A 25920-nucleotide genomic window follows, 5' to 3' on the forward strand; every position below is an offset into this window, starting at 1 on the left:
TATGCTTCTATATTTCCCACTTTCCTTTGCAATTGGGTGGGGCCGTAGTTCTGGCTAATGGACCATGAACAGAATCACTGTGGGTAAGTTCTGGGCTGAGGCAGTTAAGAACTGTGTACTTTCTCATTCTCTTTCTTCTTCTACTGTAGGGACCTCAAGGCCACATTTGCCCTTATCTACATTAAGCATAGCATGGATGAGAAGCTGAGATTTTTGAGTCTTGTTTGTTATTGCAGCGTATCATGGTATTACCTAACAAACAAAGATTTTTCAAAGATATCACTGCCATGTGGTAAAGGGACTCTCGAGACAGATGGCTACATGAACCTATATTTCCGTATGATGAAGTACCACAGAATCTTCCCTTCTTTTTTATTAATAGACTACTTTTAAGAGCAATTTTAGGTTCATAGCAAAACTGAGCTGAAAGTGTAGAATTCCTACATATCTCCTGCTCTCCATCCCTTCTTACCACCCCCCCAAACCACACAACCTCCCCCTCTATCAGTAGCCTGCATTTTGGTGGCACATTTGTTATATCTGATGAACCTGTACTGATACATCATTATCACCCAAAGTCCATAGGTTGGTTATATTAGGGGTTTCTCTTCTTTTATTTTCATTTTTTGTTTTTTGCTTTAATGGCTGCACCTGTGGCATATGGAAGTTCACGAGCCAGGGAGTGAATCTGAGCCACAGCGATGGCAACACCAGATCCTTTAACCCACTGCACTGGGCTGGGGATGGAACCTATGCCTCTGCAGTGATCCAAGCTGCTGTAGTCAGATTCTTAGCCCACTGTACCATGGGTTGAACTCCAGGGATTTTCTTTTTTTGACAAAACATTAACACAAAAGAAAATTTGCCAAAATAATTACATTGTGTGGCAACAAATAATTTCCTTGGTTATCAGCACTGCCTAATAATATCCAGTGTTTGGGGTTTTGGACTAGGCACTTATAAATTTTTCTTTCATCTTTACTTCCCTCTGCCTTTTTCAATCTCCCCTAAATGTTGACCTTGTTCTCAGGTGTATAGGAGTTGAGAAACACATCTAAGCAAAAACAACTAGGAAGGGAAAGAGCCAGAATTCATAGGTAGGTCTCTCTGTCTCAAAAACTCATGTTCATAATTATCATGCTTTGCAGTCTTTCAACTTTGACACAAAACTTAGCTGCAAACTGGAAATATCATTCTCAGCAGGTGGTTTATCTCACAGTTTATAAACATTTTCTTTCCTAAGAAAAAGTTTAATTTTGATTAAAATGCAGCTGTAGGAACCAACTTAAGCCAGGTTACTCCAGTGTAGAAAATTTAAGAGCATCTTAAAACTTGTGGAAGTAAAGATATTTCCAAAAAAAAATTGTTTCTTAAAATAAGAGAATGCTCTTCACTATTTATACGTTAGGATACAGGACATTATCTATTCCAAGTGTGAATCTGCTTCAGAGTAGCTTTAAGTCCAATTATTCCTAAACAAGACAGAGAAATTATTAATTTGGGAAAAAAGATTGGGCGACTTCAGAGGAGTCTGCGTTTGACTCATGATTAGGCATGCTTTGTCCCTTTTCTGAGTGTTGCAAATATTCTTGGAGCATTTACCTCATCAGTTATAAAAGGGGCATCATATCTCTGGAGAGTGGTGACAGCAAGGTGGCTGATGGGCCCTTCTGCTGCCTCTGCGTACTTCAGGAGCAATGGGATGCCCTCCGGAAGCCGGGCATTCTTCAGAGCCAGCAGGTACATCATGGTGTCCTCTTTTTTCTCTGCTCTTTCAAGTCCACCCAGGATTAACTTCTTAGCGTCTACCACTGCCTAGGAAATCACATTCTACATCAGACATGTGCCTTACCATCCAAGTAGTAAGCAAAGCCTGGGTAAGATCAGCTTCATTCCTGGATCTAAAAAGACAGCCTAGAGTTTTAGAAAGTGTTGCGCTGGTTGCCTGACTGAGGCACATGATGAAAATGAACAAGTAAAGCTTGATAATGGTGCTTTTTTTTAAAAAAAAAATAATATATTAATATATACTTAAGAAGCAGTGAGTATAATTAATAATGGGCATATTTATTTATTTTTTGAACACATTCTAAATTATAAAGTTATTTTTTTAAATTCCCTTGTGATCGATTACTCCTAAAACTGCCCATTTATTGAATTTCTAAAGCAATGGTTAGATGGTGCCTAAATGGTGGCCCACACCTCTTCTTTAGGTACCACTTTAGTGAAAGCACATAGGACTTAACAGGAAGGCTTTGTTCTAAATGTTTAAAAAGTGCTTGTTTCCACTTCATTCCAAATTTGATTAATGCAACATACTGTTCAAAAACCTTTCTTAAATGCCTTTTATGGACTAGGTACTTTTTACATATGTTCCTCATCAGGAAAAAAAAAAAAAAAAGGTCTTTTTTATTTTGTTCGGCCTAGAAAAAAAAAAAAGAAATTGAGTACAGGTTAATAGTTTAATGGAAAAGCAAAATAGAAATAGGGACATCTAGGCTCTCATCTTACCTTTGCTACCACGTACGTTTCAGGGGCTTCAGTATTGTCTTTAAAATAAAGGTTCCTAAGACCTAAATCATCTATAGGATTTATAAACTCTGAAGTCAGGTTGCAGGTACACACACAACCACATACACACACACAAAATGGGAGAGATGGGGAGTAGGGAAGATAAGAAAGGTCCCCAAATGGAAAGATGCTAAACTTCAAATGTAATCAGAGGAATGCTATTTCTCAACTATCAGATTGAGTTTTTAAAAATCAAAAAATTTAATAACATACTTTGTTACTGTGCCTTGGAAATAGGTATTCTCAGACATTGCTAGTGGAAGCATAAATGTTATGATTCTCATGGAAGATAATTTGGCAAAAGCAAAGCAATCTGGATTTTGATACAATAACCCTAGCCCTGGAGCTCTATCTCCAAAAATAAGAGAAAACAGGCCTAAGATGATTCATTCAAGCATTATTTGTAATAACAAAATAGTGGACACCACTTAATGACCATGCATGTGAGAATCAAATATGGCGCCTCAGTTGAACACTCTATGGCGCACTGGGCAGTTGTAAAAGGAAAGAGGAAGAAAGAGGAAGATCTCTGTGAACCAATGTGGGGTGATTTCCAGCATATATTTTTAAGTGGTAAAAATGAGATACAAGAGAATGTATGTATATGGAAAACTATATTTTGTGCAAGAAAAAATAAGAATGTGTATGTACACTTGTTCACCGTAGCAAAAAGAAACAGGAAGGAGAGCCCCAAACTAATGATACTGCTGCCATAGAAAAGGTAGGTGAGAATGGGTGGAGGGGTAAGAAAGGGAACAAGACCTCTTTGAGAATACTTTTAAAGTAAAGTTTTGACTTTTGAATCATGTTACTATTTCAAATATTCAAAAAACAAAATGAAATCAGCAAGAATGAAAGCTTGAGAAAATTGAATTCGAAGAGAAAGAAATGAACATGAATGTATGTCAGACTGATAACTAAACAGACAAGAATAGAAAATAATTAATCCAAGCAATGTTTGACCATAGTGCTCTGACTATATACCTTTAACGAAATATAGTCTAAGGACAAAAAGACTGTGCTGAAGTCTTCCACTTATTTAGATCTGTTTATTTTTTGTAGTGATTTTGGCATTGCAATAATGAAACTATTTTGCACGTATTTTAGGATTGAGCAAATGAAGCATTACATTGATGTTCTTGAGAACCAGTGTTCTCAGTGTGGGAGAAGGAAGATAGAATTATGGAACGGTGGAAGGAGAGAAAGAACCTCTGTAGTACTGGATTAGAATTAGAGGTAGTAGTATGAACTCACAATTTAATAAATATAGGTATGTTGCCCATTGCAAGAGCTGAGGTGCAATGGCACTCTAGCAATGAGTAAAAAGTCTTTAAGGATAAAATGTCAGATGTCTGCAACTCACTCTCAAAGCATTCACCAAAATGAAATAAAATGGAATCAGTATGCGAATATGACCCTAAGTTTACAATTGGCAAATCTAGAAGAAGTGAGTATACAAATGTTCATGTAATTGTGCTATTCTCACCACTTTTCCATAGCTTGAATTTTTTCAGACATAAATTTGTAAAAAAAAAAAAAAAAAAAAAAAGATGCAGGGAGGTCAAAATGTAAGCGAAAACAAATCAAAAAAAGAAATAAGGTTTTAGTACTCATTGTGACCTTGCCTAACTGCCATTTGGACTGTCTTAGGACAGTAACTTTCATGCGACTGAATGCTGAAAAGCACTTGATAGGATGGCAGGTACTTTGGGGGCAATATATGTATTGTGTGCCCAGTAGACGCCTTAAACTTGTAATTAGAATGCATAAAAGAATAGAATCGTTCTATCTGGATATCTTTGATTTGGGCAAAAGGCAGATGAATATTTCACAACAGAAAGTTGAAAAGAAAAATTGAATATTTACTATAGTCCATCTGGCGGCCAAGTCTCATTATCTCCGAAGATGCATTTTTTTAAAAGTTGCCCAAGAATATTAACAAAATTGAATGGCAGTGATAATGAATGTGGATAGTTTACAGCTACCTACAAGGTAAATTTAAGGATGTGATATAACTAGGGTGATCTCTTATCAGAAGAACTTCAAATGTAATCCTCTGTTTCGTTTCCTTCTCATGCTATATGCCTCCCTTGGGTAATACCATTTTCTCCCAACGTTTCAGTCCAGCACCTTTTCTGGCTGCAGATGGGTGTGGCCATCTACCTGTTGGACAACTCACCTGGTGGCCCAAAGGATTTCGGACATGGCCAAAACAAGTGAATAGCCCTACCTTCCTCCCACCCCCAAACCAGGTTCTATAATAAGTTTGCTTAGGTGGTTTACATCACCTTACATCTAGTATCCTAACCTGGAAGCTTAATAGTCATCTGGATCTTCACATCTTTTTCATTCCCCACATCCCATCAGTCACGAAATACTATTGGTTCTGCCTCCTAAATAGCTCTTGAATCTGTCTCCTTCTCTCCCCATACTGCACCTACATTAATTCAGCCCTTTATTAATTCTTGCCCAGGTTGTTGCAAACACTTCTGATCAGATCTCACCAGCCCTGATGCAGCTGACACACAGTCCATTTACCATTTTGCTTCCTTCTAAGTAAAAAAATCCCGAGGGTGTCATTCACCACCTAAAAACCACATTATTCTCCATTTTCTCCAGAGAATGAAGGCCAGACTCCTTAGCTTGTCATTAATAAAGATCCAGCCTACCTCTCTTCTCCCTTCCCTTCTTTCCTGCATTGCCACTCCTACACATCTGCCCTACAAACATACATATTTTGTGCTCCAGCCCCACGGAATTTCTCACTGTTCTCAAGCACGCCAGGCCCACTTTGAGTTTGGGCCTTTTTATACATTACTGTATTTCTCCTAGAGTGTCCTTTATTCCACAAAACTCTCTCTTTACTCAAAAGACTCTCCTAGGCAATGCTATTTAATATTATTGTTTTGGTGACATCTTCCCCACCAACCCCAGAGTAGTTCATTGCGTATTCTGCAGTATTCTCAGAGCACTCTTTTTATATTTCAATATTATTGTCATTTGCATTTGATAAACAATTAGGAGTTCTTTGAGGGTAGCAGAAAATTTTATGTATCTTTATACTAAGGAATAGCATCATGCCTAGCAGAGAGTAAACATTCATTAAATACAGCTGAATGGAGTTTTTATATGCGAGTTTTGGGTTTAGCCAAGACATTTGAAATGTGATTTATAAAGTGAACCAGCTACTCAAATAATTATGAAAATTAAAAAATATAAGAAGTCATAGTTCTTTGATATCATAAAAACCATACAAATTTGATTTTTGCCAGAATGTAATAAGCAGATACCCAGACATTTTCAATACCATTGTTTTCTTAGTGACCTTTTGCATACTTAGTTTATATTCTAGTTGTGCGTCGCCTCTTTTGGAACTATTTGGTTTCAAGATACTCTCTTTTTAACAGCAAGCACTCAGTAAGCAAAATAATATAGTGATGTCTTTTGGAAAAAGAAGCAAATTGCTGACAAAGCTGGCTACATAATAAATGTGGATGAAAAAAGACTATATTTTTGTTTATTTAACATCTTTAATCCATTCGTGTTTTAGAAAAATGAGCTGTGCTGGAGATTAATCCATTTAGATTTTCCATACTTAGTTATGCTTACAAAGTGAGGGTTTTGTTTAACTTTAATAAGAAAGATGTTACAACTGATAGTCCACTCAGGCAGAAGCTTTGAGAAAATGAAATTGAAACGGAAATGTAAAGTTCTGAAGTAATTAAAAGTAACGAAATATCCACCATCAAAACTCAAAACTGCAAACCACACTTAGAATAGAGAGCAGTGTGCTCTAGGACGTGGCCCTAGAGTCTGATATTTTTTTAAGAACAAGGACTTTATCATACACATCATTCAAAGCTGAGTAGATGGTGAGCATTCAATAAATATATATGGATGGGGGATTGAGAGACGATTCACTTTAGCAAATATTTATTAAACATTATCTATGTCCCAGGCACCATTTTAAGCAGCTGGTATTGAATAAAGATCCTGGTTTGCATAGAAATTCCATTTCAGTGGGATACAAAAATAAAGAATGAGCATAATAAAAACTGAATTATGACGTATGTTAAATGGAAATACTGCCATGCAAATGCAAAAAGCAGAGTCGGGGAGGAGGATTAGGCATAGCAGTGGTGGGTAGCATGGCGAGTGTTAAATAGGATGGCCTAGAACTAGAAATACAACACATGAGACTGGATTTGCACTTACTTTGAGTTTGCAGCCTTCGTTCTGGCACAGCTTCCTGACAAGGGCCCCAATGATGATCATAACGGATTCTCTGATATCGTTGCTCCCAAAGGAACCTTTGAACTTACTCTGTTAGCCAAACAGGAATAAAAGAGATTACCAAAACATTAAAAAACTTCTAAGGGATATTTCTAGCTAAGAAATGAAGTAGCCAAAGCCTAAGGAAATCATTTTTATGTTCCTGGATTGCAAAATCCGAATTTTGCTTTGGGGACACTTACAGATTCACTGTCTAGTATTGAACAGATCTTTCCAGGTCTGCTCTGGGCACTCCCAAGAGGTTTATGGATTGGGTTCATTGGTCAGTGAATCAAAAAATGGCCTGTAAAATTTTATGTATGGGTAATGAGGGGCTTCATTGGTTTTATCAGATTTTCAAATTAGATTTGCCTTGGAATTTCCATTACGGCTTAGTAACAAACCCTTACGGCTTAGTAACAAACCCTGCTAGTATCCATCAGGATGTGTGTTCGTTCTACCCCTGGCCCCACTCAGTGGGTTAAGGATCTGCATTCCCATGAGCTGTGGTGTAGGTCCTCAGATCTGGCTTGGCTGTGGCTGTGGTGTAGGCCGACAGCTGTAGCTCTAATTCGACCCCTAGCCTGGGAAAAAGATCTTCCCCAAAGATTTTCCAAAAAGATTGTAAACTTTTCTTCTAAATCATAAGTGGATAAGGGCACTTTTTGTTTTTAAATCTTGCAACCAAGAGAACTCTACCTTTTGCTTCCAATATAATTGTTTAATATCAGAATAATTACATCTTGTATGTATGATTTAATTATATCCAATGTACTGTATATTAAATACCATGAAGTTTTTTGAAGTTAAAATAAATCTTTTAAAAATCAAATTTTGAAGCATTACCAATACTTCTCCCCTCTGAAATTTTGTCCTATGTCACATTATGTGATAGATAAACACAATCTTTAAATTTTCATATAGCTTATGTTACTCAGAGGAATTGCAAAGAACACACTATGTGAAATAATGTACAGTACAGTTAATGATGAATGGATCAAATATAATCCAATAGAATTTGAACATGAATAATCAGAAGGCTCTACTTTCAGCCTTCTTCATTCTGATACTAGCAACCTTTAATTACTGCTTAGATACCAGGGTCCATTTGACTTACAATGAGGGCTCTCAGGAGTTCTTCATCTGGATGGGAAGCAAAACCACAAGCATAGAGAAACCTCTCCTGGAGGATAATATTGCTGTCACTTTTGAAGTCCAGAAAGTCCAAAATGGCATCCAATGAGTCTGGGGTCTGAGCAGAGGTGACAGCATCCACAAGCTGAGGTCTATAACAAAGGCATTATCATGGACATCAGTGTTGAGGGTTCCTCAGAAATTATTGAAAACTGCTACAATTTATAGACTCCACTGGTTTGAGTTTCCTAAAGAATTGAAAATTTTTTATTTAAACAAAACAAAAATGAATGACTTTCTCCAAAAGACCCCTCCCCATTTGATTTTAAATCTCTCGCTTAACTCTCCTCTATCACACTCAGTGTAACTCAGAATAAGCAAATTAATTTTACTATATTGGCCTAATCTAAATATAATTTGGAGGTTTTTAAACAAAATTATATAACTAATATTATATAAATTAGATTTACATTCTTTTCTATATGAGTAATATAGGAAAGCTACAGTCCCCCCAAATCGATTCTTTCTCTAATTAGCTTTGCAAATATATACATTTCTCAAATGTGTAGCTTAACTAGGGCAGTACTATTTAAGGAAAGATGGGACATTCTTTTTTTTTTTTTTTTTTTTTTTGTCTTTTGTTGTTTGTTGTTATTGTTGTTGTTGTTGCTATTTCTTGGGCCGCTCCCGCGGCATATGGAGGTTCCCAGGCTAGGGGCTGAATTGGAGCTGTAGCCACCAGCCTACGCCAGAGCCACAGCAACGCAGGATCCGAGCCACGTCTGCAACCTACACCACAGCTCACGGCAACGCCGGATCGTTAACCCACTGAGCAAGGGCAGGGACCGAACCCGCAACCTCATGGTTCCTAGTTGGATTCGTTAACCACTGCGCCACGACGGGAACTCCGGGACATTCTTTTAACTTCATTTATATCTAAGAGAAAAGTTTTTGCTCATTTTTTAAAAAAATAAAAAACACCAGGGTATAGTTCAAGTCCAGCTACAATGATTAGTTGTGAACAGAGTGGGACTCCTACAGAAAAGTGTTGGTTACATGTTCTACTCATCAAGAATCGTTGGTTGGCCGAATCTGGGATAACATGACTGAAACTAGCTGTCACACTAATGAATATATTACGCATGTAAATATTTTATTCCACAGCCACATAAACAAATCGTACATGTGTTTAATGCATTATACTTAAAAAAACGATTCTTGCATTATACCATTTTGAACCTAACAAAAACCCTGGTGAATTACTAAGCAGAGACTGAGAGAGATGATTCTTATTAAGTCTACTATGCAAACACTGCACTAGAAATTTTAGGTATGTGATGCAACCTCTTTTTGTTTTAATTTCTTCACCTGTAACATGGGGCTGATAGCAGTAGTTATTTTAGGATTGCTGGGAGGATTAAATTACATAATCTATGTAAAATACTTAGAATAGTGTTTGGCACATTGTAAATGCTCAATAAATATATGCTATTATTAATACCGTCACCTCACCAAACATCTCTGTCAGTATAATACTAACATTCCCCCTTACATATGAGGAAATAGACTCATTGAGTCACTTGTTCAAGGTCCTGAAGCTGGTAAATGTATAGCTAGGATTAGAACTCAGGTTTTTCAGGAACTCTGGAAAACACAGTCCTTTAACTATAATCAGAGTTCCCCAAAGTATTTTTCAGGCAACACCAGTCCTGCTGAATGCTTTAAGAAAAGGGATTTTCAAGGTTATGGAAGTTTAAAGTATGTTTAAGGAAACATGCATAATATTATCAGATTAAAGAAGCTGAATATTTCTACAGCAAAGACAACTATTTGATTGGGTTTCCTTCAGTGTTCTTCAAACTCAGTTTCTTGCAGAATCCTTTCCTCGTGGCTTGTTAATATTCTGCAAATTATGGGATAAACATAATAAACACTCTGGAAAATGCTACATTCCATCATCCTGACTTTCACTATCCTACAATAAACAGAAGGAATTATTCTCTGTATTTTACAGATGTTGAAAGAGAGGCTCAGGGAGGTAAAATATAACTAACTTGCTTAAAATTTATATGCTGTTGGAAGTCAGAATTAAAAACTACATCTGATTTCAGTTCATCTTTGTATCTTTTTTACTACACTATGTTACATGTGTATTACCTATGATATGGTACAATATTGTGTAAATAAACTGATTTAGAAGATACATCATGCAATCAATCATACAAGTTATTGCCACCTTAAGATTTTTAGGATACAAATTAGCTGCTATTTTAAATTAGCAGCTAATTTTCGCACTTTTTTTTTTTTTTTTTTTTTTTTTTTGTCTTTTTGCCTTTTCTAGGGCCACTTCCCGCAGCATATGGAGGTTCCCAAGCTAGGGGTCTAATCGGAGCTGTAGCCACTGGCCTACGCCAGAGCCACAGAAATGTGGGATCCGAGCTGCGTCTGTGACCTACACCACAGCTCACGGCAACGCCGGATCTTTAACCCACTGAGCAAGGCCAGGGATCAAACCCGCAACCTCATGGTTCCTGGTTGGATTCGTTAACCACTGCACCACGATGGGAATTCCTGCACAATTCTTATCAATATTTTTGGTTTTGATATAAAGTCAAGTCACCCTAAACAATATTCTTAAGTTCTATCATTAAAACAGAGTCTGAGAATTTATATTTTGCATATATATCAACTTATGTTTTAAACATTTATTTGAAGAGAGGACCCAACTAAATTGTGGTTAGTCATATAGAATTCATATCAATTGTTTATTATCCTTAAGGCAGGTAAATAACAAATATAATCAAAAATAAACAGACTTCTCAGGAAAAAAAATCTAAATACTCTTCTTCTTGGGTAACCGAGTCCTTTGAACTCAGTGACTACTGTTGTGTGTGTGTGTGTGTGTGTGTGTGTGTGTAAGTTGGTCGCTTTCAACTTTTGATTACCTTAATGGCTAGATTCTACTGTTTGTCAAATTAATTGAGCCATGTTCTATATCATCAACTTGGTTAATTAGTATCAAATAGGTGAATTCGTAGTTGCAAATTTTGTATTATAGACCAAAACACTTGTATTTACAAAGTGTATTTGTATTTACAAAGTACTTTTGAGAACTAAGTCAGCTTTATAATGGATATAAAATGAAGCACCCTTTCATCGAATATTCAAATGCTGTACATGTTTCTTTTCTCTGGATCCTTCTTCACCTCTGTTCTCAATTTTCTTTTTAAATCCTAGCTTTCATGCAGATGAGCAGTGGATTTTGAATGAAAGCATAATTTCAATTAAAAAAACGTACTTTTTTGTTCATTTTTATAATCAACTCTGAAATCTTTCCAAGTATAAATTAACAGCTCCAAGAACTCAATTTCCTGAAGATGAGGCTGCAAGTGCACCATGGTGCCACAACGAAGCCCTGGCCCTCCCTATCTATGCACCAGTCTATACCTGATTTCAACTCAGAACCTCCCCCCCCAAAAAAAAGTTTCACTCTGAGTCACCGCTGAAAACTTGTTACTGCATTTCTGGTCAAGTAACCATTAAATTACTGCATTATGGTATATAACTGTTCAATGAAAATGCAAAAGAATGAAACCATTGATCTGAAGGTGAGGTAGTTGATAAAAAGGGATTTTACTTGCTTAATAAAAATAGCCTAGTGGAGTTCCCATCATGGCACAGTGGGTTAAGAACCCCACTAGTATCCATGAGGATTCAGGTTCGATCCCTGGCCTGGCTCAGTGGGTTAAGGATCTGGCGTTGCCATGAAATGTGGTGTGGGTTGCACATATGGCTTGGATCTGGCGTTGCTGTGGCGGTGGTGTGGGCTGGCAGCTGCAGCTCCGATTCGACCCTGAGCCTGGGAACTTCCATATGCCACAGGTTCAGCCCTAAAAAGAAAAGGAAAAAGAAAAAAAACCCCAATCACCCAGAAATGCTTTCCTACGGACCACCCCACACAATATTCAGGGAACTTACAGTATGTCCTTGTTTTCAGCCTTTAGGATTTGGAGGATCTCTTCTTTCTTTGCCGTCCTGAGGTGCTGAATGAAGGTCAGGAAACTTCTGACAGCCTCTGTCTTGGAGAGGTTGTCAGGCTGCAGGTGTTTTCTGACCGACTGCCAGTGCTGGGAGAGCTGCAAACATGGCCACAGGCCCACACCACATTCATAATTCTGAACATCCACACTGACAACGGATGGTCTTTCCAGAAATAAAATTTCCCTTGTATCTGACCAGCAAAAGAAGCTTTTTAGATCTTACCTCAATACACCCGATTGTCCCCTGCCCCTACCACACTTCTGTGACTGGTACAGGCACATATAGAGGCCTGCTCACCCTAAGTACAAGTCCTCCATAGGAAGACTGTTTTTGGCTATTGGTACTTAGCTCAAATGACCTCAAGCCTCTGGCATATAGGTCATTCCATGGTTACACATAGGGAATTTTATCTGAGGCCAGGCCCTGACTACTATAGTGAAATTCTGCAGAATTTTCATTAACAACAGGGTATTTTGGAGGGAAAAAAGTCAGAACTGCTGAAGAACTGTGTCAGGTTTCTTGTATACGGGAACCTTACTGAAAATCAATTTTTGCAATAACTTGAACTTCCTATTCTGTTTATTTTATTGTCTGCATGAAATGCAAACAATAGTAAACAGTAACACATTACTGAGGTCTGAACTGTTCATTACATGTATCTGTTAAGTAGAGTAGTATTTAGATAAAGGTAATTCTCACATGCACTATTGTTGTGTTACTGTGCTTTTAGAAATAGTGAATAGTTCCAACTAATGACAGCTTTTGATTTAGAAATAGGCTAAAAACTTGTTTTTCATAGTTTACCACTTTTCTCCTAGTTGTAAAAAATGTGTTAAACCCCATTAATGACCTCCAACTGCATCACTCTGGGTACTGAGCATGCTACCAGTTTTTAAGTTATATATTCCTTCTCATAAGCAACAAGCACATATCTTGCTATTTTTCAAGTCTCTTTTGGTTGTCTAATCTTAAGAGGATTGATATCCCAAACCAAAATTCCAGCTGCAATTTAGCTAAAGACTTAGTGGGTCATTTCTGAGGGCAGAGAACATGTCCATGTGATGTCATTTTTTTCTTTAAATGGTTGCAGTGGTGACATTAAACTGAAGTTGGAAAAGCCAGTTCCTCAAAGACATAAACCTTTCCTACAATAAGGAAGAAATACTTATGAAAAATCTTAGATGGCTCATAATGTTTGATAATGGTGGGAGGAGAAATTAACAGCATTAGAAAAGATGATTGGTTTGGTTTCATCTTTTCTAAATAATTTCCATCTCATATGACCTTTGAAAGTTACATTGGACTTCTAGCCTCATAGCGGTGTGGTCAGAAAAAAATGCTTGATATCATTTGATGATTTATGGAAGAAAAACAAAAGAAAAAGTTTGAGAATGATGACTTTTTGTGTCATTTTCCTTTTTCCCTTAATTCTGTTTTGGTATATTTAAGAAACTAGTAAGGAATTAGTGCTTTGCACTTTAAGCAGATTATGGTATTAGTTTTTGATGATTCTACTTTTTGAAACACTAATAATATCTAAGGGAAGAGCATATTCTGGTAGCTACAAACAGAGCATGAAGCCAAGAGTTTGCCCTCCTGAGAAGAGGTTAAGTATTAGGAAATGCTGGAACCCAGAGTCATTTCTGTGGCCATATATCACATCTGATTCACGCAGTAAATGAAATATCTTTTTGTTGGATTAAAAATGCTACAAGATGATCTACACTTTGCCTTGGGGATGGTCTATCTCATTTCTGGCTGTAATTACAGGGGAGGCTGGGGTGTGGTAAGTAAGTGTTCCTAATCTAGGCAAAGGGCTTGGTATCCTTTTTCAGTCCTCAAAACTCTTCTCAGAACACTGAGCTCAGTGAAGCATTTCACCTGTGGATATATTACTACCACGTGGCAGAACTTTCAGGGTTCAGCTTTGTCCATATGCTTCCCCTTCACTTCACTAGGTCCTTATGCCCCCTGCATTCTAAAAGCTGCCATGGAGAAGCTGTCCTTAAGTCCTAACATTTTTTTCTTTAAAATGAGTGGATGGTAATCATTTGTTGATTGCTATTGTATTACCCATCATCTTTGGAGCATATTAGTAGGTTACTGTCACTACAACTCAGTGGTGGTGTGGTTGGTAGTTCTTTGTAAACTTTTCTCGCAATATTAACTGATGTTTTCATTGGAGACAAAAGGAAGACAGGATTTTAAGCCATGACTATTCCCATGTGTGGCCACACAACGCAGTTGCCCTCACTTACAGAAGAGCATCCTTTGCACTCGCTCTGGAAGACCTGGCCCACAATGGGGATGGCCGTGTACTTAGAATCAACTGCTTTAATGATGGCGGCAACCTGCTTCCCAGACTTCAGTCTGGGGCCTGCTTCTGTTGTCTTCAGCTCTAATTTCTGCCTGCATAACAAGGAAGAGAAATATCATATTAAGCAGCATTCTTTCATGTGAACAAGCTACTAAGTGTCATTATTTTGGCAAACAAGATACCAATTGATTCAAATTCTATAAGAACATGTCTTTCAAACTGTGATTATCTCCAGCAATAACAGAAACCTCAAGATGATTATAAAAATCTTGTTGGAGCAACAATTTTATTCAAAGATTTGAAAATTTCAGTCTGGATTTTCAAAATGTTATGACAGAAGACTACAGGAAAGAAAATTTGCCTGGACACTAAACAAGATATGAGATGTCACTTCTTTTGGATTTAGCCCAGCTCTCCGAAAATGGTATCGTTTACACGACTATGTGTTACTTATTAACTAAGCCAATTAGAAAATTGTGTTTTCCAAAAATGGCCTCAGTAATAGTTTTGTCTGATATGCTCTTTCAGAACCTTGGCTCTTTAAGGTATAGCATTTATATCCCTTTCCTTGAACCTGGGCAGGATGCTGACTGCCTTGACTCATAGAGGACAGCAGAAATTTCAATATGTGGCTTGTGAGACTGTCACAAAAGGGAATTCGGCTTTCATCTGGTGGTACATACTTTGGAGACTGGCGCTGCCATGTAAGAAGTCTGGCTACCTGAAACTGCCAGGTTGACAGACCACATGGAGATACAGAGAGATGCAAGAGGAACCTTAGTAGTCTGAGTCTCTCAGCCCAGACCCCAAGTAGGTGAGGAAGTAGCCTTTGAACCAGCTCTGCTCAGTGACTGTCTGCAACTGCATAACAGACACCAAGCAAGGCATGCCTAGCGGGACCAAGGCAAGCCCCAGAATTAGGAGAGAGAATAGGAAAATGACTGCTGCTTTTTACGCCACTAAATTTGCAGTGGTTATAGAGCAATGGAAACCTGATAAGCCTAAGTCATTAAAAATATTAATCTTATACAAAAAGATATGAAAATAATAGAGATGCAGTACAAAGTAGAATGCAGAATTCTACTCCAGATGAGACTTCAATAAAATTTCAAGCATGTATGGCTTGAGGCGCTTCTAAGATTTGGCCACCATTCACCTTTGACATTAAGGCTACTTTAGCTGAAACATTTGAAAAACAATGGCATAAGACAAAATTTACATTTAATGCTAGAAAATGTTCTTCTTCTAAATTAAAATCTGAAAACAATACATGCTCTTAGTTTTGAAATTCTAGTTCTAAACCCTGTAAGAACTATTCTGACCAGAGAAAATTTCTCAAATTGAAACAACAGGCTTGAATCTGTAAGTACTATAAGTCACATCAAAAGCTGTCACATCATTTTACCATGGAATTTTTTTGTGTTTATTAGCAATAACAAGGAGTTCTCGTAGTGGCTCAGTGGTAACAAACCCAACTCGTATCCATGAGGATGCAGGTGTGATCCCTGGCCCCACTCAGTGGGTTAAGGATCTGGCATTGCCGTGAGCTGTGGTGTATGTTGCAGATGCGGCTCGGAGCTGGCATTGCTGTGGCTGTGGCATAGGCCGGCAGCAGTAGCTCCAATTCAACCCCTAGTCTGGGAACTTCCATATGCCAGGGGTGCAGGCCTAGAAAGACAACAACAACAACAAAAACAATAACAAAAAAACAATCTTGAGAAAACACAGAAATGCCACTATTTTTTAACCTTGATATTAAAAACATTTGACAAAGAAATTAGAAAACAAACCAAAATGAATCATCTGGTTTGACTTTGCAAAATTTAAATTCTATTCACAAACAATTGATTTGAATGAATTTCTATTTTACAACATTAAGTATTTTACATCTTATGCTTAATTGTAGATAATATGAAAAATAAAGATGAATAAGACATAATCTTTGTTTTCAAGGAGCTCGCAGTCAAAACAAGTACTATATATATATATACGCATTAAACCAAGTGTAATAGTATATCAAAGGACGGTCAAGAAAATTTAAATTTTAGTATTGTCTTACTTCGATACTATTTTGCCTGCAATTGTTTGTAGAAAATTCAGCCTCAAAGCATGTATCTCTTCTGCAAGCACAGCTACAACAAAGCTGTCTTCTATCTTATAGGTAGTGACAGACGTGGCTTTCGATGTGACACCCAAGACCTAAATAAATACATCAATATGTATGAGCAATCAGCTTTTTATCTCTGAGTCAAACCAAATAGCATATTATTTTTCCCTCGTCATGAGAGCTTCCCCCGCACACCTTCCCCCGTCACCCAAACCTACAATATATTAAAAATAAACCTATTCATTTCATATTGCATAAAACTATACCCGTTCCCAAATTATATATGTTCCGAAATTACTTTGGAACTTACTCATCTATTATTTTTAATTAATCTTTATAAACTGTAATTATTTAATTGCCTTAAAGATAGTGAGAGCGAGCATACCTGATTTCGGGTTGTGAATCCAGACCTCTCTATTGTACATGAATCCAAGGCCTTAATTTTGGTCACTTTGTCTTGATGAGCCTGGTAGGTCACTTTACAATCCCCTGAGATATCTACCTAAAAGGAAAAGCAAAACATATAATGTTTGGAATTCTCACATAGACCATTTGAATTCCAGTGGGAAGTGGCTTGAAAACTGGGGTCCTAATATGTCATGGGGGACTGCCTTTTTGTCCAGGAGGACAGGATAAGATGACAGAAAGAATTCAGTGTTTCCTGTAGCATGTGAATTCTTTTTCGTCTTCTTTGAGTCTTATGAGCACCTTCTTATTGCCCTAGAAACAATAAAGGATTTCCTATTTCTCTTTAGTGTTTAATAGGAATTGGACAAATGTTCTGGTCACAGTCAAAACCTCTAATTATGTAGCAAGAAGAGGTGACTTTTATGGCACTGTGTGTAGGCTGCATGTGCGTGTGCGTGCACGTGCGTGTTGACCAACCGAGTGTGATTAGAAATCTTTAAAAAACTTGTGGGATTAATTCAACTCATCATAAGTCATATCAACAATTTGAGGTGTTTCTGTCATGGCACAGTAGAAATGAATCTGAGTAGGAACCATGACGTTGCGGGTTCAATTCCTGGCCTTGCTCAGTGGGTTAAGGATTCGGCATTGTGGTGAGCTGTGGTGTAGGTTACAGATGCGGATAAGATCCTGTGTTGCTGTGGCTCTGGCTTAGGCCAGCAGCTGTAGCTCTGATTCCACCCCTAGCCTGGGAACCTCCATATGCCACAAGTGCAGCCCTAAAACGCAAAAAAACAAAAAAACAATTTGAATGTAGGCCAATGTATCCAGCACAGACTCGGTTTCCTGAGCCTTTCCTCTGGCCGCTACAAGCACTATACCCAATTTCCATTCTAACGAGCTAACCAGTGTTCCCTTGGCCCAGCCCTGTCATCAGATTTTCTCACCTACACTGGCTATACTTAGACAAGTAAATTTGGATTCAGTGTTGCTTTTGACTCCAGGTGTGATACCAGGAGAGCCACTTATCTTCTCTGGTTTAACCTCAGTTTCTTTATTCATGAAATGAAGGGGGTTTACAATGAGTGGTTCCTCAAACTGATGGTGCATCTGCATTAGCTGATAAAACTATTAAAATATAGATGCTAATCTACTGAATCAGAATATCTGCAGTAAATCTACGGAATCTGTCTGTCTGTCTGTCTGTCTGTCTATCTATCTATCTATCTATTTTGTCTTTTGTCTTTTTAGAGTCACACCTGCGGCATATGGAGGTTCCCAGGCTAGGGGTCTAATCGGAGCTGTTGCTGCTGGCCTAAGCCAGAACCACAGCAACGCCAGATCCGAGCCACATCTGCAACCTACACCACAGGTCACGGCAATGGGGATCCTTAACTCACTGAGCAAAGCCAGGGATCAAACCCGCAACCTCATGGTTCCTAGTCGGATTCGTTTCTGCTGTGCTATGACGGGAACTCATTTATATTTTTAATAAACTTCCTAAGGCATAGTGATGCACAGTGATGCCACTGGAACAAAGGATTTTTGCATCTCTACCATTCAGTCATTCTATAGGTCTACTGAGCATAACTTATTCTAATTCCCTTTATTCTGTATTCAAATACAAGTTAGGATAAATGGCAATTTGTTTCATACATAAACCAGAGGACCAGCCCACTCTCCTTTTCTGAGCATTACTGTAGAGATAACTTTTTTTAACTGAATTTCCACAAATAGAAATCCATATGAGCAATTTTGGTAACTCTATTGACAAACAGGTTCTGGATCCTTAATAATATTAGTAAGTACCTCGTTGGTGGTCCCAGAGCTTAACTGCATCTGAAAGAGGCTGGCCAAGCCTCTCTTGAGATTCTGTATGGCTGGTGGTTCATTTTGATAAGAGTAGAACTCTTTGACCTGGTGGGGGGGAGGACAAACACAAATAGCGTAAGAATGCATTATTCACCAGATTTGGTTAAATAAATAGCAGGAAGAGTTAGATTCTCACCCCTATCAATTCTGGGAGAAAGCAATCTGTTACTCCAAGCTGAGATTTCTCTTTTCGTGAAAAGAAGCTATATCTATTTCTAAGAAACTAGACCATCGGAACATGACATTACAGGAGACTGATAATGAAGGCTCTCATTATGATGGGCATAGTTATAGTGGGCATAGGGAAAGAAAGAAAGCATTTATATGGGGTGGGATTTCCGTGAAAACAAGGATTGCCCAAGGAAGAGAAATCAGGAATATTTTCTTCAGACATATGAATGCATTCTCTACCTGCAGTTCTGCTTGAAACAAAAGCTAACCAACATTTAAAATAACATCAAAGAAATAGACTCTTGGAAGAGAATGGCAGTCTCCATGTTTAAGATTCACGAGAGCACAGCCTCTAAGTGCTATGATAAGGGCCCACATTGAGGCCAAAATGCGCATGGACAAAATGCCACAGGAATGATGTTCTCTGGCCCTCCAGAGCATTCGTGTTGGCCTTGCTTATAAGGAGACAGAGAAAGTTGGAAGACTGCAGATTGAGGGTGCTAGCACTGCATGGCCTGCCCAGGCAGTGCTTTGAGTTTCTCCCCAGAAGGCAGAAAAAAAGAGGGTGGAAGGAGGAAGGTGACTGTGATTTGGCGGCAATAGTAAATAGTTTATCTTAGCTTCGTCTCATCCTTGATATTTATAGGCATAGAGGTGATAACAGGGTTTCATACCATTTTGATCATGTAGCTCATGTTTAAGAAACAAGGATAAAAATATAAAGAATTTTCTGGAAAGCAGGCTGTCATTTTTTCACCCTGTATTGACTCCAAACACATCACATGATTTAGAAATGGACAGAATGAATATAGCTTCCCTGTAAAAATTCCCAAAGCCTATGGTAATTATAGCTGGCATTTCTACCAGAAATATCCCGAATGCCTCCCTGTTTCTCTTAAGAAATCAACCATGACTTCTCGAGTAAAACCAAAAGCTTAGTAATTATGCAATACATTTAATTAATAGCAATCGGAACAATTCCGCATACATTAAAACTCTCACACCTCAGAAGAGAATATTTTGCCTATATTAGCCAAAGAGTGCCTCAAACTTCTATTTTTATTTTCTACATATACTTTGCCTAGTGACAGATTTACTAGGTACTTTATCCGGCAATCAATTTTAGTCATTACACTGGACGAACCTATAAATGTTGGAATCGTGTTTGTCCAGGTTAAAAAGGAACTGGAATAGTGACCTCAGTGTCTGAAAATCCATGGTATCATATTCTCAAACAAATCACTGGCAATTTCTCAGCACCAGGGCTGAGTTTCTGATCTTCTATTTTATAAACTAGGTCTTCTTTCCTTTTAGGAATTATAGTGTGACTTTCTTTTCAAATATCTGAGAGTATGCAATCTCCAAATATCATGACTATTTGAGGTTTATAACTGGATCGCTTGAGCCCACATACAGTCAGAGGGTTCACCAATAGCAATGCACACATGCCTAAGGCCTGTGACTTTTTTTGGCCTTAAGTACTTTAGAAAGTGAGAAGAGTCTTTAGTGGGGAAAATACCTTTACTATTATCAGTATCCTCACTTTCCTTCCAGGCTACAAACTCTGCCCCAACTATTTTAAGAAGTTTTACCTATGGAAAAAAAATTGTTTTGGTTATAGTTGATTTACAATGTTCTATCAATTTCTGCTATGCAGTAAAGTGACCCAGTCACACATACATATATACATTCCTTTTTGCTTATTATCCTCCATCATGTTCCATCACAAGTGATTAGATACAGTCCCCTGTGCTGTACAGCAGGATCTCATTGCCTACCCACTCCAAATGCAATAGTTTGCATCTTCTAACCCCAAACTATCATTTCAGGAAACCCAGTTCTCCGATCTAACCCTTAGACTATGCATAAGGTTAAACGCTCTCCCGTTAATGACCTACGTCGTCTTCTTCTTTTTTTCTTTTTCTTTTTCCTTTTTAGGGCCACACCTGCAGCATATGGAAGTTCCTGGACTAGGGGCTGGGTTGGAACTGCAGCTACCAGCCTTTGCCAGAGCCACAGCAATGTCAGATCTGAGCCACATCTGTAACCTACACTGCAGCTCACAGCAATACCAGATCCTTTAACCCACTGAGTGAGGCCAGGGGTCGAACCAGCATTCTCACGGACACTAGTTGGGTTCTTAACCTGCTGAGCCACAACAGAAATTCCTGGCCGACTTCTTTCGAACTTGATGCTAGATCCCTCTGAAAATGGTGTTAAAAATTCTTATTCCTGGCAGGCTGCACAGTGCAAACTCTGAGACAGAAAGATAATCTTTTTTCATTCCTTCTATTAGCTTTGTTGTTTCCCCAGAACTAGTAAAGTGAACAAGTCTCTTTTTCTTTGTATGCCTGCTTCTTCTGGGGCCTAAATTCTCTTCCTTTAGCACAGACCAGTGAGATCCAAAGTGAAGACACCATTGGTAGCCATATGAGCTAATATCAAGACTATTAGAATCGAGTAGCTTTTGATCATTAAAAAAAAAATCATGATGCAGTCAGAAGTTTACATTTCAATCCATGTGGCTGTCACAATAATCTTAAATTCATTATTTCACAACAGGAACTAAGTCAGTCATTATATGTGGGCCATAAAGCTGATTTACTTCATTCAGTTCTGACATGAGCTCTGATCATCCAAAAGCAGAGGACTCTTATCTAAATTCAAAGTCCCCTGAGCTTCTAGAGACCGGAAGTGGCGCAACCTAATCAAAAATTAAGCTTTTAATCCAAGGAGACCAAACACAGAGGGAGATGGGTGACTCTTCCAGCCAAGTGTTGAGGGCCATTTCCCCCCTGGAATCAGTAGATATTATACATCCACTTAGTTTATCCATTAATTAAGAATAAAAGAGAGCAGAGCTCCTGCTGTGACCTGTGGTGGCATCTCTGCAGCGCCAAGACGCAGCTTCGATATCCAGCCTGGCACAGTGGGTTAAGGATCTGGCATTGTTGCAGCTGTGGCATAGGTCACAACTGCAAATCTGATCTGATCCCTGGCCTGGGGAACTCCATATTCTGCAGGGCCACCAAACAAGAAAAAACAAACAAACAAACAAAAGAATAAGAGAAAACAAAATTTCATTAACTGGCCAAATAGCAAAAGTAAAGAAAAAGGATCCCAGCAAACAGAGATTGGTCATTTTATTTGGTCCACTCAGCTGAAGCTATGTCTCTTTGATATATACCTAAGACAGAGCATAGCTAGGAAATGGTACATCAGAAAACAGACAAATGAAGAAATACAGGAAGAATTAGAAGGTGTCCCATTTCTTTTGGAGGTTCTGTGTGTATACAGGAGCCACACTGCCAGATTCAGAGGGCAAGTCAGTGCCTAGAAACAACACAAAATAAAGCGAAGACTCAGCAGCCACGTGATTAATATAATTAACATTAATAGTGAAAACCAGAAATAGAAATCTGGTAATAGTCCAGCTAATTGGCTTAGCATTTCAGGCCAAAAAAAGAATCCATGCTGTATCTTGAAGCATCTTTTGCATGTCCATGTTAACCAGAAAGCTGCCATGTTTCCAATTTCACTTATAATTTGTAGATAAGACTGGAGTCATGCCTAAACCTTTGAGTAGGGAGATAATGTGATGGGAAAAAATACGTGTGATAAATATTCATCTAAGTATTTCCATGGGATATCTTTTATAATGGAAATGTGGGAGCTTAAAACAAGGATGACAAAAATACATGCTGATGAGTATCCTTGAAATCACAGAAATTTCAGGGAGCAAATCTTAAATTGAGCCTGGGGTAGAAAATACTCTTTGAGAAAATTGCCAATCAGCAGTATAATCTTTCTCTTCATAATTTCTCCCATCGTAAGAGGAAGTGATAGTTGAAATAATGATCTTTTTGACAGTGATGTGGCTAAAAATTCCACGTGGCTCCTTAGTCTCCAGGGTCATATTTTTTCTAATAATTACTTTATTGTATGATTGAAAGATACCACACTGTACTTTAACCTATGGCTACAGCAAATCATCACAAGCCATAGCTCCCATAGAAATGGCATGTTGGAATCCCTGAAATAATGATGTGGCGGCTCCAGCCCAGCCTTTGAACAGGGAGGGCACTGAGTCCTTTTGAATGTGTAACAAGAGACTTTGTAGTCAACTGCTACCCAAAGGGGCTATAAAATGATTGGCTGTCATTAAGATTATAAATGCAATTACTATTATATGGCTCAAGCCGCTTGCCACATTGGAAGGCCAGAGAAGAAAATAATAGTATTTCACGTCGTTAATAAAATTGTGCCACATGAACATCAAGCGAGTTAACAGATGAGGTGAAGAATGAAGGCAACCAGAGATATGGGTTTTTTTCCCAAATAATTTCCAGCTTTAGAAAAAATAGTAAAACATAGAGGTTTCCAGTACAGACCCTGAAATTAGACCTTCTGTTTTAAATCCCAGCTCCGCGGTTTGCCAATTGTATGACCCTACGCAAGTTTCCTTACTACTCTTGACTTTGGTTTCCTTATCTATCACAGGAGGATGAAAAAGCAACACCTGCTTCCTAGGGCTGTTTGGAGATAAGAGAAATCCTGAATGCCTTCAGTCAGTGCAGGCATTGAGGGCTAAGTATGTTTTAGCTACTATTAAGCAAACAATAGACCTTTCTCAAAGTCTGATTCATTTTAGCCCAACACAACTTTATCTGTCCATCCCTTTAATTTCCAAACATTTACTGAGTTCCTATTATGAACAAGGTGCTCCATATACAGAGATAAAGACATGATTGCTGCCCCAAGAGAACCATTCTAGAATGTGGAAGGCAGACAAATAAGGAGATAATTATAATATCCTGTGACCTGATTGGATAGAAATGAGCCCAAGGGAGGATGGGGTTTGAGAGAATGGTGGAAAAGGCTTCCAGAACACCACGTTGGTCAGTACAACGCCTGGTTCTGGGTGCTTTGGGGAAGAAGGGAATAGAGGAGCTGGAGGTGAGGGGGAGGGACTGGACTAGAAAGAGGAATGGCAGTTTTCTCCACCCAAACCCGTAATTTAGCAATGAACACAAATGACCAAAAGGAAAGGGACCAGGGCCGTGAGTGAACCATAAAGCGCTAAGAGGGTTCTAAAGAGGGATGGGTATTTCCAGCTGGCTAGAAGGGTGTGAACTTGATCAAACAAAGGGCTGTAAGCAAAGTCTGAAGCATGACAAGTATTTTGACAAGTGGAGAAGGAAGAGAGGCATTCTTGAACCGGTGATTCATATTTGGTTGTAGGAGAGGTGATGACACAATAATCCTTCTTGCAAGTCTTTTTTTAGTACTTATTAAAAATGAGCATCACGAATAGCAGTATATTAACAAGTCTGCAATCTGTATTTTAAAGTATTTGTTTTTATTTCTAATCTAGAAATTTCAGCGATTTCTAGTTTTAACTACAATGGTACTTTTCTGTTTTCCTATTTTAGTTCCTAAAAGTAAGCTTTCATACTTGCTAATACTTTTTGGCGGGGGGCCACACTGCTGCGTATGGAATTTCCCAGGCTAGGGATCAAATTGGAGCTACAGCTGCCAGCCTATGCCACAGCCACAGCAACGCCAGATCAGAGCCACCTCTGCGACCTACACCACAGCTAAGGGCAAGGCGGGATCCTTAACCCACTGAGTGAGGCCAGGGATCAAATCTGCATCCTCATGGATTTGAGTCAGGTTCTTAACCGCTGAGCCAAGACAGGAACTCGAAAAGTAACTTTTTTTTTTTTTTTTTTTTTTTTAATTTTAAGGGCAACACCCATGGCATATGGAAGTTCCCAAGCTAGGGGTTGAATGGGAGCTGCAGCTGCCAGCCTATGCCACAGCCCCAGCCCCAAGCACATGGGATCCAAGCCTCCTCTGTGACATACGTCACAGCTCATGGCAACACTGGATCCTTAAACCGCTGGGCGGGGCCAGGGATTGAATCCACCCACCTGACCTACTAGTCAGGTTTGTTACCAAGGAGCCACAGCAGGAACTCCACTAATACATTTTTATGCATGTCAGTATAACATCTACACTTTTCATAAACCCAGGCATCATGTTTGTAATGCCTAAAAATTCACAGATCACAATTGCTTCTCAGTTCCAAACATAATAAGAGCATTTTAATAGACTAGACTCAAACCATAAGTAATGCACACCTAAAGAATTTTCAGAGCAGGGAGTTCCCATTGTGGCGCAATGGTTAACGAATCCGACTAGGAACCATGAGGTTGCAAGTTCGATCCCTGCCCTTGCTCAGTGGGTTAACGATCTGTTGTTGCCCTGAGCTGTGGTGTAGATTGCAGACTTGGCTTGTATCCTGCGTTGCTGTGGCTCTGGCGTAGGCCGGTGGCTACAGCTCCGATTCGACCCCTAGCCTGGGAACCTCCATATGCCACAGGAGCGGCCCAAAAAATGGCAAAAAAACCAAAAAAAAAAAGAATTTTCAGAGCAAATTTCCAACATATATTATAGAGTCCATCCATTACTTTAATATATAAAATGCTTTTCAAAGTCGTCGTTAAAATAATCTCAAAATACTTTTTGAAAAAATCAACTCTATCCTAGAAATGCCATGCCCCTTCAAAAGCTTCAATTTTGTACTTAAGCCAATTATTGGTATTCTAATGACAAGTTAATATCACTTATCTAAGTTAGATCATTTCATTTTCATAATTTGTTCACTTTCCTGAATTTATCCAATTATTTATGATGACCCATTGTGTTACAATATCTTTTGACTCCTTCCTAATTTAATAAGGAATGCATCCTTTAATAATGCCCCCTTGTCAGGAAACATATATTTGATACTACATAGATTTTTCATAAAAATAGGGAACATAAATGGCTAGAAAATGTAAGTGAATTCAATGCCTTGATTTATACTTCTGAAACATTTCTTTTGCAACTTCTGTTTAATAGTTCTTCAAAAAATTCCATCTTTCATAAAAGAAGTGACATCACGATCACCTAAAATAACATCTACTGAAGGAAAGAAAAATACAAAGATGGGAAAAAGAAGAAGAGGCAGGACTCTAAAAAT

At 38.4% G+C, this 25920-nt stretch overlaps 1 protein-coding gene across 1 annotated transcript in view; it reads right to left on the reverse strand.

Annotated features, from left to right (window-relative positions):
- MTTP (microsomal triglyceride transfer protein) overlaps positions 1-25920 on the reverse strand; it is a 50809-nt gene that overhangs the window by 15726 nt on the left and 9163 nt on the right. Inside the window, 8 exon segments of the mRNA NM_214185.1 lie at positions 1603-1815; positions 6787-6894; positions 7961-8129; positions 11956-12113; positions 14277-14427; positions 16395-16534; positions 16828-16944; positions 18660-18767. Of these exon segments, the coding sequence (NP_999350.1) occupies positions 1603-1815; positions 6787-6894; positions 7961-8129; positions 11956-12113; positions 14277-14427; positions 16395-16534; positions 16828-16944; positions 18660-18767 (1164 nt within the window).

The sequence above is a fragment of the Sus scrofa genome, chromosome 8 (assembly GCF_000003025.6).
Source record: "Sus scrofa isolate TJ Tabasco breed Duroc chromosome 8, Sscrofa11.1, whole genome shotgun sequence".
Lineage (NCBI taxonomy): Eukaryota > Metazoa > Chordata > Mammalia > Artiodactyla > Suidae > Sus > Sus scrofa.